The 13,364-nt window shown below is 42.6% G+C and overlaps 2 protein-coding genes across 2 annotated transcripts; one reads left to right on the forward strand and one right to left on the reverse strand.

The window, feature by feature from the left end:
* Positions 1-40: 40 nt before the first annotated feature.
* Positions 41-1,251, reverse strand: ato (atonal). Its single transcript, XM_015170807.3, has one exon. The coding sequence runs from the start codon at positions 1,187-1,189 to the stop codon at positions 212-214; it is 978 nt and encodes a 325-aa protein (XP_015026293.1). The 5' UTR covers positions 1,190-1,251; the 3' UTR covers positions 41-211.
* A 9,228-nt stretch (positions 1,252-10,479) lies between these two features.
* On the forward strand, positions 10,480-12,695 carry beta-PheRS (phenylalanine--tRNA ligase beta subunit). Its single transcript, XM_002055836.4, has 5 exons — positions 10,480-10,657; positions 10,719-10,774; positions 10,840-10,997; positions 11,054-12,408; positions 12,475-12,695. The coding sequence occupies exons 1-5, from the start codon at positions 10,600-10,602 to the stop codon at positions 12,624-12,626; spliced, it is 1,779 nt and encodes a 592-aa protein (XP_002055872.1). The 5' UTR covers positions 10,480-10,599; the 3' UTR covers positions 12,627-12,695.
* Positions 12,696-13,364: the final 669 nt, after the last annotated feature.

Below are 13,364 nucleotides of genomic sequence, written 5' to 3' on the forward strand. Positions count from 1 at the left end.
ACTGATATTTTCAGACAGAAAACAGAATAGGCAAATACAATTAATTTAAAGTTGTTTGTTTTTATTCAGGCTCTTAATTTTTAATTGAAACTAATTGACTAAACAATAAACAGCATAATACTTAGGCAATAATTTACTACTGGGCTCTAGTTTGACATATATACAGGAAAGGTACAAGATTTGGCAAATAGGGTGTTGGCTGCGATCCTGCTTAGCGCAACAGATCGCCCAGAGCAGAGATGTAGGTCTGGGCCATTTGGAGGGTTTCATGCTTGGACAGTTGCCGATCGTTGCCCAGACAGGGCAGATACTGACGCAGTCGATCGAAGGCCTGGTTGAGGTTTTGCATGCGGCGACGTTCACGAGCATTTGCTGCCAGGCGACGCTTACGTTTGACGACTGGCGAGATTTGCTTATTGCGACGCTTCTTTCCGGTGCCGGCTGTTGGTGCGTTGGGATTGCCCGCTGCATCCTCGCTGTCGCCATCGCCCAGGTCAAAGGAGCCATCGTTGCCCTCACCATCGAAGTCATCGTCAAAGTCGAGCATCATATCATCGTCATCCTCCACGCTGTCATCAAACAGAGCGGAATTGTCAAAGTCAAAGCTCTGGAAGTCTTCGGAATAGAGCTGGACATTGGAGCTGTTGCACTGTGCCGCAGGAGGAGCTGAGCTGGAGGCGTTTAGAGTGTCAGTAACTGGAGCTGCAGCTTGCTGGTTTTTGCGTGTATAGCTCCGCTTAGGTTTTGTCGCTGGCGCGACTGCTGGCACCGTCTTGCATGTGCCCACATTAGGTGAGCCCATAATCTCCAAGGCTGGCTGTGGTGCAGGCGCTGCCACAGCTGGCGCCGGCTGCTCCAGCGTCAGTGGGAACTGTTGCGCGTGTGGCATGCCGTTGCAGCCATTATTGTAGATAGTGTTCAGATCAACATACTCGGGACTCTCGGAGCGATGGCTGGCCGGAGATGAGGTGATCCAGCCATCAGAGCTGGCCTGTTCGAAGCTGATGAACCCATTGGCAGACAAATAGTTACTGGAGCTAGCCAGCGAATTGCAATTGATCTGATAATGCGTCACGCCCGGATTATAGGCGGCCATGGGATTAAAGTATGGCTCCACTGCGCCAGGCTTGAAACCCTGCAGATCCTCCGTGGTCTTGTAATAGTAGCGATATATCTCACTGGACGACATGTTAATAATATAATCTTGACTGTGTTGGCGCAATAATAAACCTGAACCGTTCACTGTGGCTGCTGGCGAGTTTCTGATTGTGAGCCCATCCTGGCAGCGTTATTTATACGCGCGAGGAAAACCCACCATGAACCATCTCAGGTAAGGGCAGCAGGGCGGGGGACAGGTAAACAAGTTGCCTTCCTACCTCAGCCACAGGCAGCACGTGCCGTGCCAGGCGAACGGCCAACGGCCAATGGCAAGCGGTGGTGAATTTAGCCACAGTTGCCGTTGTGTTGGAATCATATTGCTACGTTGGACTTCAGCAACAGCTTCGGGCACAGCCTGCAAAATGGCGCTGGCGATGGATCACAATAGAAGATGTGCTGGCGCTTATCGTTGGCAATCTAAAGCCGCTAACAAGATGATTATGGGGTTGAGGTAGGATGTGCCGGAACATGGGGCGGAAATGCAAACAAACCTATAACAGGATTAGTTTGACCACTAAGCGCCGCGAAATTTGCAAAAATCCAAACATAAGCACACAGATTGCCACAATGATTTGTCAGCACCAAATGGCCAGCAAAATCTGAAGAGCAATATCTTATCTAAATCGTCAAGGGAAGGACTCGAATGAAAGACCAAAGACTGAGCCGCTAAGCAACTCATGCCCAGCCAGGCCAAACTTTAACTACCTGCCGGACACATCTTTACAAATTTGCCGCCGGACAGGCAATTCGGCATGCCGCTGACCACCACCAATGCCCAATGCGATATCGCAATGGAAAATCTTGTTTATTACAACCTGGCAAAATTTTCCAATTGATATGCTCGTGAGGGTTTGACCCGATGCCGATGCGCTCGGCGCTACCTTGTTAGCCGAGCGTCAAGGACACGCTTGGTAGTCGGGGTTGCTTGCCAATGGGCATGCCTAATAAGCGTGCCCGGCGCTAACTAACTCGCATAGTTAGGCTAAGATTTTAGCGCTCACAATTAATATAGCCTCACATGGCATACACAATTTAGTTGTACCCCGAGCATGAGACAGCGCATTTTGATGGCGGCATTGGCTCGCATGGTGGTCGCATCCGAATCCTGAGCAACGCCCAGCCGCATACGTAATGGTTCGCTGGAAATCATATTGTGCGACTACATTTGATATTAAAATCTCTTTATGCTGCCGCTACCTTTGATGTGTGGGCGCTCGAGGGCGCACTGAGGTAGCACGCCCCAAGTTGCATTGTACCTGGCCGCTCGTGTATCTGTTGTGCAGATCTACGAGGCGGCAATAAAACGTTGTCAATTAGATAAAAATGTCACACAACAAACCGCACCAAGCGCAGCACAACAAATTTATTGGCCCAAGAAATGCAGCAAGCAACCCCCGTCTGCCTGGCTGTGCGTCCTTTGCCCTCGTGTCCTGTTGCAAGTGCAATTTACGAGTACATTGCAGCGGCTCGTCGCTTGCGAGTGCGCACAAGTGACAGTTGTGCATGTGACGCCTTCGGTTACACCTGCAGCTGAGACGGAAAACAACGATGATCGTATCGCCATATTCCTCGGCTGCTGTTCTGTTGTTAAGTTTATGTTTATCGATACTGGCTGATGTTGAGGCATCCGCCAACTAAACGTTTGCATATCGATTTGAATTTTATGCGCATTGACAACAACAATAATATAAAAAAAAAACAAAAACAACAGGTAAAAGGGCACACGTGCTGCGGCCTGCAGGAAAAAGGGTTCAGCTATTCCCAGAGCCTGCTTCATGTTCCTCCTTACCATTCTCAACGGCGCCTTGCGTGCCTGTCACTTAAGGTCTGTGCCCAAAACTGCAGCCACTTATAGCCGGTTAAATATGAAAAATGCGGCATATACCTCAATACACACATCCACAGCCCAGATCCATTGATGTACCAGGTAACAGGTCATACTTTTCATGTCAATACGCATAAGTGCAACTTATGTCTGAAGCTCTGGTCCTGGCTTTGCCATGCGAATGCCATTGCCGGTGCGATGCGTTGTGATGTGGATCAGCTTCCAGAAAGCGCATGCCAAAAACTGTTAACAGCAAATTGAAGCAATTGATCGAAACTTGAATGCTCTTACCCATCAATTCTGATGCTACAATCGAGTTCTTGATTATGTAAATGGCAATGACTTCCTTATTCTTAATCCATTCAAATCCATTTCTAGCATCATAATTAAATTATAATTTCTAATCGAGCAAATAAACCTTAAACTGTATACGTTATAAAAAAGATTTCAGTTTTAAAATCTTAAAATTCAACAAAAATTAACTATGCAGCTTTCAGATCCCACCAACTTACCAATCAGGATTTCGTAATCTATACTCTATATTTCTTAACATATTTACGTTTTTGTTTTTAGATATAACTGACTTGTATTCAAACCGTTTTTATTAGGAAATAAAATACACTAAATTTACACTCAAGTCATATTAAATGGCTGAGTACTTGCCTAAATATTAACAAATTTCTGTTAAATGGAGAACATCTGATAATGAAGGTGAACTCGGAACAATTCATTCACTAACATTCAGATATGATTAAATTGAGATTAATATAAAATGCACACTGTGGTTAAAGCTTTTCACAATTGAAATATGCCCGAATTCATAGAGTTCGGTATGTGTGCCGGAACGTGTAGGAGCTGTAGGGACGCCAATCAAGAATAAAAGTAGGCGCACGTCAACGACTCCCATTAGTAAGTCCCTCTAGGCCGTGAAAGTGTTGTCCAAACTGTGATCATTTTTCGGCAACCGTAGCCCAGTTATTTTTTTAAACGTAAATTGAAAAATTTGTATGTTACTTATTTTATTAGCATTTAACACCAGACAGACTTGGTACCGATTCGATACGATTCGATTCGATCGAAAGGAAAGCGAAGAGCGAAAGTCACTCGGAAGCAGGACGGCGTCATGCGATGCCCACTGGGATGGAACTGGATTGCATGCGAACCCTTTCATGTCTCATGTGGGTGGCCTCGGCGTGTTCGTGTGCGGCATTTTGCCAATTGTCAAATTGAAAATTCATTAAAGGCAAATTAAATATGCAAATGCTGGTCCAGGAGAAATCAGCTGCCGAGACAATATGGTAACATGGTTACAATGTGCGCCAGGATGCGCCAACTGTTTGACTTGCTGCGCAAATATTGACGGGGGTGCAGAGAAAAAAATAAAAAATAAAAAATGAAAATATGATATGTACACTCCAGTCAGCGCAAAAAAGTCAAGTGAAAATCAAAGCAAATAGCTCAAACAGTGGCAGGCAACTCGCCACGGCAGGAGCAACATTTTTTTTTTTTTTTACACACATTGTAAATTGCACACTGTTTACACAAAAATGTTGTAAGGACATGGGTTAATTCCCATGAAAATTAAAACTAGATTATACACACGCTCTGTTGCGGCTCGGGCCGCAGCCTGTGCGATGCTGTCCCCGGCCAGGTCAATGCAGCGCCCACTGTGTCATTGTTTGGGCACGCCTGCAGGCAGGCAGCCTGTTGTTATAGATTGCATACTGATGGTTATCACCGCTGTCGGCATCTATCTTTCTTTCTATATATATATCTATATATTTATCTGCATCTGATGGGATCGGAGCGAAGCGTAGCAATTTTTGTCGCACGGCTCGACTTTGAAGCTGGGTTTGTTTTGCCAACAAGAGCCAGTGCATTTGATGGCTATCTTTGGTGATCTTTGGCAATTGTTTGGCGCCAGCCTGATCCTAATGCCGCAGCAGCTTTGACTAATTCGTTGGCATTCATCTTATGCGTAAGCGATTTGTCTGGGCAAATAGAAATTAATTTCATGCTGCAGTCAAATTGAATTCCGAAACGGATTCGAAATCGGAAGTGGGAATTATAATCGACAAATTGGGTTTGCTATTTTGATAGGCTCAGGCGCAGGACATGGCCTTTGAAGCGATCCCACGTTACCCTTACCCAGATCAAAACGCAATGATCAGTTCAAATTTTGAAAAACAGTGAGAACTACAACAAAGAGCACAAACAAAAGATGAAAACTACGCAATCACTTGAGAAAAATCAAAAAGGCCTCAAGGATGCGAGGACCTCTGGCTGTTGCTGCTGCTGCTGCTGCTGCTGCTGCTGGCTGGCAGTTACACCTTCGCTGCAAACGTTAAGCATAACAGGTGGCACGGAAGCCGCACAAAATAAAAATGATTAAAGCAATAAAAACGCACACCAAAAACAAAAAAAATAACAAAAAATAATAAAAAAAGGGCCACGAAAGAAATAACAATTTTTAATAAGATTTTCTCCTCGCCTGTTGAGCAACAAGATTTGAGTGCATCTAGAATGTTGCTGCTGCGGCACAGGAACAACTTCCGATCCTTGGCGGGGCGTAGCCGAAACGCAGCGGGTCAAGTGTGAGAACATTTTACGGAAGGATGTGGCTAGAGGATAAATTATGAAAAATGATCGTCTAAGCGAAGGGTTACGGGTTACAATCAAAAAAACACCACGTGGTCAAGATTCACTTTCGTGTGAGTGTGAGTGCCTCCATACCCTGGGCGAACTCAGAGCCGGTCTGGAGATCTACTCACTTGAACTGCACTGAAATTACCCAGGAATTTTGTGGAGTAATTGAGCGTCTAATTTGCGGCGCAACAATTGCAGTTTCAGATACAAAACGCGGTGCCCTTCTTCGGGGCTTTCATGAATGGGCCGGCGTTTTTCACAATGGGCCGTTTATTGGGCTTGAATGGAAAGTGTTTCTTCGCTGGAAACTGAAGTGCACGCTCCTACAGTGGCCGCCACTCGAGCGCAAAACAATTAACAAGTTTCGGTTTCAGTTTCGGTTTTCCTCCACTTCCATGGTATAGTTCTTTTCTCTCTATAGCAATTGTTATATTGTTGCACTTGGAGTGCGAGTGTACGAGAGTGAATTCCTTTGAATACAGCATAAACCTACCTAAAAACTTACATACACTACACCCCGCTACATACACATATACATATACAAATATATGGAACTGGAGTGACCTTAAGCCAATGCTGAAAGAAAACGAAAATTTATAATAATGAGTCCGAGTCCAGCCGTGAAGAGCCAGAATAAAATGTAAACTAAAGATACTATTTATATGTATTATTTCGGCTGAAAAGGAAGTACCAAATTACATTTAATTAGCTTTAGCTGTAGCTGAAGCTACATATATGCACTAAATTCGCGTACGGTACGCGCCCGGTGATGGCAGGAGTAGGAGCAGGAGCAGGAGCAGGAGCTGGAGCGGGAGCTGGAGCAGGAGCTCAAGAAGTCAGACGATTACGATTACCACCGAAAACGAAACCAAGGCGCATTCGCATTCGCGTTCGCATTCTCATTCTCATTGATCGACCGCTGATCAAAAAGGCCCTGGGCCTGGACCTCGAGCCGAAGACGTGGCCTCTGTTTCTTTTTGGCATTGGTGAAATTCGCACGTTTAACCTTTGGGCAAACAACAATAATGTACAGCACAACGAACCTGTTGAACCCAAACGCAATTTTCATATCACTTTGATTGCTGCCCAAGAATGACACGCGTGCGCCGCGGCTAGCTATTCTGATTGTGCCATTAGGGGCGATCCAACGCGTGGTTGGAGCTGCCGATGATGGGCCCAGCCCAGCGGTCGACCGGGCGATCAGACCGTTTCATTTTTAAAGACGACTAAAAATTAGGGTAACAATCGCAGTTAACAACAAGCTGGATTGCTCTAGCTAGCTTGTGCGCGACTAACAGATGCCCTGTACATTTGATTAATTTTCAATGCGAAAACTTTAAGCATGACTACAAAAATTACAATTCTTATTTGAAGTTCTATTAAAGTATAAATATGTACAGATATATTATATAACTAGCACATTTAAATATAAGGATAGTCGAATGCTGTTCCGATCGGAGTTCCAACTGAAGTTAACAACTAAATAATATCCAAACTTATCTACGTTGTAACTTTGATTTAAGGTGTCGAATAAGTTAACTGTCTGCTACTTTAATTACACTAAAATTACCAATCTTCGACTGATTGCATACGACTCAATACCGTGCATACCTTGCTTGCCCTTTTATGTCTAGGGTATGTTTTAAGGCAACGGCTGGTGCAACGCGTCGCGACGTCAGACAAAAATACCAAAAAAAAAAAAAAAAAAAAAAAAAGCGAAACTTTCAAACGGTTTCAAGGATTTCGTGTGTCCCGTGTATCCCTGTTGGCGTCAGTTTATTATAATTCATACAATTTCCCATAGGTGCTGTTAGTTGTTGGCACCTGAAGGGTCTACTGTCTGCGCCTATTACTTCAGGCTAAAAACCCTTAGCCAGAAGTCAAAAGTAGCAGCACTTTGCCAAGCGACACTTGAGACTAGATCGGCATTTGTGTTTAGAGTGTGGGTCTGGGTCCTGGTCCAGACAAAAGAAATTGAATTCAAAATGAAACACAAACAAATCCCAATGCCCAGTATGAGAAATGACTTTCTCGGAAGCGACCGACTGGCTGGCTAACCAGGAGTAGTACTAGATGGATGCAGTAGTTCGGCATGTCTGTCAACGGCGCTCGATTGTTGGTAATTGATATGTTTACCTTTTACCTTTGGCCAACGGTGTACAAATAAAATGTAAATCGTAACTGATATCGATGCTGGGTCATTTCTCAACATCAGCTCATGAAATTGAAAAATTGCGGATCAGATAAGCCAGTTAAGCATGCCTACAAGTGTGCGATGGATCAAGTCAATTCTACTTATAAAGCCATCTCTGTCTCAAATTCTAATTGCATGCAGACAGAAGCAGTCTTGGGCCTGGCCCGTTGACAGTTTAACATAAAATCATGGAGGTCCCAAGGTGACAATTGCATTTTATGAAATTTAATATTATCCAACGTGTATACAGTTAAGTTCAAGTGAATCTGACCACACAGCAGCAGGTCAGCTGGCAGGACAGGTAATAACTACAAGAATTGGCCAGAGGCCAGCCAACTACTACACGCTCCCATCTAATTGCCCACATGATGAATAGATCTGAGGCTTGCCTTTTTTTTTTGGCATGCATTCCGGCAGAGCGGAAGAGGTGTGCCACGCACTTGTAACTGGAGCAAACGTGTGAAAATCTAACTAGCTTGCAATTAGTGAAATCTTTTTGCGGCACATGCGTGAGAAGAAGGGATCCGTTCTCATCTCCAAGTTGCAATGCTAAAAGTTAATTATACAGCACAATCTTGTTAGACACCGCCCAGACACCTAACGTATTTCAAATATATATGTATATACTCTGCTTTTTATTTATCTCTTAAATCAAATTATTAAAACAATTCATTTAAAAATTTATATTTGGCTAAGATTTGTGTATAGCAGCAAATTCTTATATATCAGCTAATTCTTATATTTCAGAATACGAGTTGAATTTAAACTTATATATTTAACAATTTAACATAAAGAGAAACCATCAAGGGAAAAACATAAGCAGGGTCTATGTTGTCGCACTCAGCAGCTTTAATTCATCATCATATATATATATATATATATATATCTTGGCAGTCAATGCAATATTTAAACCTGGCTCATGATGTTTGATTAACTCTATTATTGAAATCAAACGCCTGCCTAAAATGTTTGATGAATAAAAATTATAATAAATTTTAAATAAATATGTAGCATAATTACAAACGAATAAACGAAAGACGCCGAGACAATACCAAAGATGAAAAATATTCTGGTTAATATGGCTTGAATCCCAATGGCTTGATAATAACTCTATTTTCGGTTTCCAGGAATTGGTCGCATTATTTGATAAATTGACCAAAAACTCGTGTCTGAATTAACGCCCCCGCTCCTGAAGGGGTTAATGTTAATTGCTATTGTTGTTGGGATAAATCGATGGCCGAGCGGCGCAGGTCCAGCAGGTCTTTCTTCTATCACGTGTTTATAGACTTATTCAGCCGTGAGTTGTACCACACTTTAATTGCCCCAATTCAAATGGATGCGTTGGCGTTGCCTTGGCATCGGCATGGGCATCGGCATCGGCGTCGACGTCGGCGTCGGACTGGCCGCATGCCACAATGCGATGCGTATGTTTGCACTGCATTCGTATGCATACAGAGGCACAAATATAAACAATAATCAATCTCTTCAAGGGTTGAACAAACAAATACAAAGGCTCTGCGCAAGGACATGCTTATGAAAAATGCAACAGCAAGCCGTTGAAGGCGTTTTTAAATTAATTATTCCTAAGGGCCAAGCCCAACAAAAAAACTCGTATACAATAGAAATTCCCAATTTAATACATATTTATGAACGAAATAGATCAGCGAACGGAAAGATACAAAGTCCTTACTCCATCCATAGAGTTGAAAAAAAGAAAAACGCCTCATGTTCTGTTCAGTCTTGGCTAAGGCGCAGCTTATAACTGTTTAAGGAGGCTCGAAGTTTTTTTATGATCACAAGTTGCTTTTTTAACGCTTCATTAACTTTTTGGCCACACGCGTTCCATACTTTTTTTTGCCCCGTCTGACGCGCGTCTGCCAAAGAGGTTGCTCGACGTCGCGTTGCCTGCTTAATTGCTTAAGCTGGCCTGGTTTGGGCAATGCCAAGCTGTAGTTTGTGGACTGTGTGCGATCTAAACACCTTGTTCGGGTTGGTTATGATGGCATGTTTCTCTCTTTAAAAAACGGACTGCGAAAAGGTAAACGCTTGTTACTTCCGATTTCTTATGTACACATTTTGAAAACGCACCGCCAGGCGACAACAACAGCTGTCACAAGCACACGCTTTTTTCTGATGATTTGGAATCCGTACAAGCAGCACAACAACACACAGTGTGTGGCATTTTTTGGCAACGTGTGTGCACTGAATAGAAACTGTCACTTGCAGTTGCTAAATTTGGTAGCATATGGCGTAACGCTGCATACAAATTTATTGTAGAATGCGTGCCATAGCTTTGCGTTATTTAAAGTTTTATTTGTGCGCACGAAATGTCGCAACATTTTCAAAATTTAAAAATAGTATTTACTTAACAGCGAAAATACCAATTATATCGAAAAACAATGTAGACAATATATCGTAATCGATAGTTGTTAGTATCGCCGAATATCACGTTCTTCTTTTCTACAGCGGGTCACTGTCTATGTTAAATTTCAATAAAAGATTGCATAGCCGGTTAATTCTAGATTTCTCTTACTTTTTGGCAAAGTTTAGGTTGATTTTATTTTTTCACAACGTGTAACGAACTTTTCCAGCTCGTATGTTATGACAACTAAGCTTCTTATTATCACTGTTATGTTAAATAACATTTGTAATAAAAACGGATTTGGTGTGTACACACTCTAATCAAGTAACAACAAAACGTTTTTTATTATATCTTAATAAAAACTTAAGAATTTTGTATCTAAAAAACTCTCCGTGATCTATTTATACCAACGCAATGCCAACAATTGGAGTTAAACGTGATCTACTCTTTGAGGCACTAGGAAAGAAGTACAGTGAGTTAACCGGCACCCGTCCACGTGGATTTTCAAACTAAATGTTTACCCCTTTCCTCAGCCGATGACGAATTTCAAGATCTGTGCTTTGCGTTTGGCCTAGAGCTAGACGAAGTGGTAAGCAATTGTCGTATAATAGGTGAGAAAAAACCTATATTAATTACTTCATTTAATTATTTTAGACGACAGAGAAGCAAATGCTCACTAAAGAGCAAGGGGATGTTGCGGCAGCAGCGGATGCCAGTGAAGAAATCATCTACAGGATTGATATACCGGCCAATCGCTATGATTTGCTTTGTCTGGAGGGCTTAGTCACTGGTCTGCGAGTGTTCCAGGGCAAGTGAGTAGAAATAGGTTCTACCAAAAATCACCCTTGTTTATAAGACACATTTGCAGAGTGAAACCACCCAAGTTTGACTTTGTGGAGCCGGCGCAGCGTCAAGTGCTGAAAATAGCGCCCTCAACGGCTCAAATCCGCCCATTTGCTGTAGCCGCCGTGCTGCGCAATGTCACCTTTACGCAGGACTCGTACAACAGCTTCATCGATCTGCAGGACAAGCTACATCAAAACATTTGCCGGAAACGCACGCTGGTCGCTATTGGCACGCACGATCTGGACACCATACAAGGTCCATTTAGCTATGAGGCCCTGGCGCCGGACCAAATTAAATTTGTGCCACTGAACCAAACTCGAGAGCTAAACGGCATTGAACTTATGGATTTCTATGCCACACACGCACAGCTTAAGCAATATTTGCCCATTATACGCGATTCGCCCGTTTATCCGGTTATCTATGACGCAAACCGTGTTGTGCTGTCGCTGCCTCCAATTATTAACGGAGACCACTCAAAGATATCGCTAAAAACCAAAAATGTGTTTATCGAATGCACTGCCACAGATTTAACCAAGGCGAAGGTGGTATTGGATACCATTGTGTGCCTGTTCTCCGAGCACTGCGCACAAAAGTTTACGGTCGAGCCATGTGATGTAGTGCAAACCGATGGCACCAGCATTTCCTATCCCGAGCTGGCAGTGCGTGAAGAACGCGTTTCGGTTAAAAGAGCCAATGCGTACATTGGCATTAATGAGCCCGCCAACAAGCTGGCGGACATGCTGACCCGTATGTATCTGGAGGCTGAGGTGGATGCCAAAGATGGCGACACGCTAAAAGTAAAGATTCCACCAACACGTCATGATGTCATACATGCGTGCGACATCTACGAAGACATTGCGATTGCATTTGGCTACAACAACATCAAAAAATCATTGCCAGCTTTTATGCAAATTGCCAAACAGTTTCCACTCAACAAGCTGACCGAGCAGCTCCGGGAACAGGTGGCCCAGGCCGGCTTCACAGAAGCGCTCACTTTTACGCTTTGCTCGCGCGATGACATTGGGCTCAAGCTTAACAAGGACATTGAAGCGATGCCTGCAGTGCATATTGGCAATCCTAAGACGTTGGAATTCCAAGTGGTGCGCACCACACTGCTACCGGGTCTACTGAAAACCCTGGTGGCAAATCGCAAGATGCCGCTTCCATTGAAACTGTTCGAGATTAGCGATGTAGTCCTTGCCGCCGCAAACTCAGAGGTGGGCGCACGCAACGAGCGACGCCTGTGTGCGGTCAATTGCAATAAGAGTGCGGGATTTGAGGTGGTCCATGGTCTGCTAGATCGTGTCATGCAGTTGCTCTCTGTGCCCTGGAAGACGGGCAACGCCAATCAAGGCTACTATCTCCAAGCAGCTGAAGGTAAGCTTCGGATTAACTCAAGATAGTTTGTGTAATTCCTCATAGTTTCTTCTTCTTCTCGATCAGATCCCACATACTTTCCCGGTCGTTGTGCTCATGTCATGTTTAACAACGCCGTCATTGGCAAAATTGGAGTGCTGCATCCCAGCGTGCTGCAGGCTTTCGAACTAACCACGCCTTGTTCAGCGGTAGAGTTTACTATCGAGCCCTTTGTATAAGCACAGTTTAACAAGACAATTGTTCAACAATTCACCAAGAGTCTTAATAAATGGTCACAAAACACCTTACACGTTTCTTTTTTTTTTTATTTCTTTTTATTTATGCTGTTTAATGTTCTTATATTTTTCCTTCAATACAATAATAATTATAAGAGTAATAATAATCCGTATAGTATGTATGTATATCATATATGTATGTAGTTTTTTTTTTTTTTTATTTTTATTTTTAGTTTATTTTTGTTTTCCGCATGTATACTTCATAATTCATATTTGAAGTACGTTTTGTGTAATTTTTAAATTAATAAATCTATGAATTTCATTTTTTTCGCATGAAAAAAATTCTATATTATTATGCTTTGTTTAGATAAAGAATCTAAATAACGGCTGTTTCTGCACAAGCAGCTATTCACTTGTTTCTTTCTGATTTTTTTTATGATCCGTCTGGTGTGTGTATGGATGTGTGTGTGTGTGTATGCATGTATTTATGTGACAAGTTTTTTTTTTTTTAAATTATCTCAACGAATCTTTGCATTTTGCTTTCATTTAATAATTTGCTTGCAGCTAAAACAATGTTTAAAACAAACAAACCAAACAGGCAAAAAAAAATTATATTGTTTATTTTCGTTTTTATTCTCTTAGATTAGTTGTTTTAACGCTGTTAAAGTTGATCTCATATCATATCATATTTTATTTTCTTTTCTTTTCTTTATGCAAGTGTTGGCCATTTAGCGCAAATGT

Source organism: Drosophila virilis, chromosome 2 (assembly GCF_030788295.1).
Source record: "Drosophila virilis strain 15010-1051.87 chromosome 2, Dvir_AGI_RSII-ME, whole genome shotgun sequence".
In the NCBI taxonomy this organism is placed as follows: domain Eukaryota; kingdom Metazoa; phylum Arthropoda; class Insecta; order Diptera; family Drosophilidae; genus Drosophila; species Drosophila virilis.

Excerpts from the sequence above, each read along its gene's own strand:
- ato (XM_015170807.3), bottom strand. The coding sequence starts at position 1,189 with ATGTCGTCCAGTGAGATATATCGCTACTATTACAAGACCACGGAGGAT.
- beta-PheRS (XM_002055836.4), top strand. The coding sequence starts at position 10,600 with ATGCCAACAATTGGAGTTAAACGTGATCTACTCTTTGAGGCACTAGGA. Across the intron at positions 10,658-10,718 it reads GGCACTAGGAAAGAAGTACA|CCGATGACGAATTTCAAGAT; the intron begins GTGAGTTAACCG and ends CCCTTTCCTCAG. Across the intron at positions 10,998-11,053 it reads CTGCGAGTGTTCCAGGGCAA|AGTGAAACCACCCAAGTTTG; the intron begins GTGAGTAGAAAT and ends ACACATTTGCAG.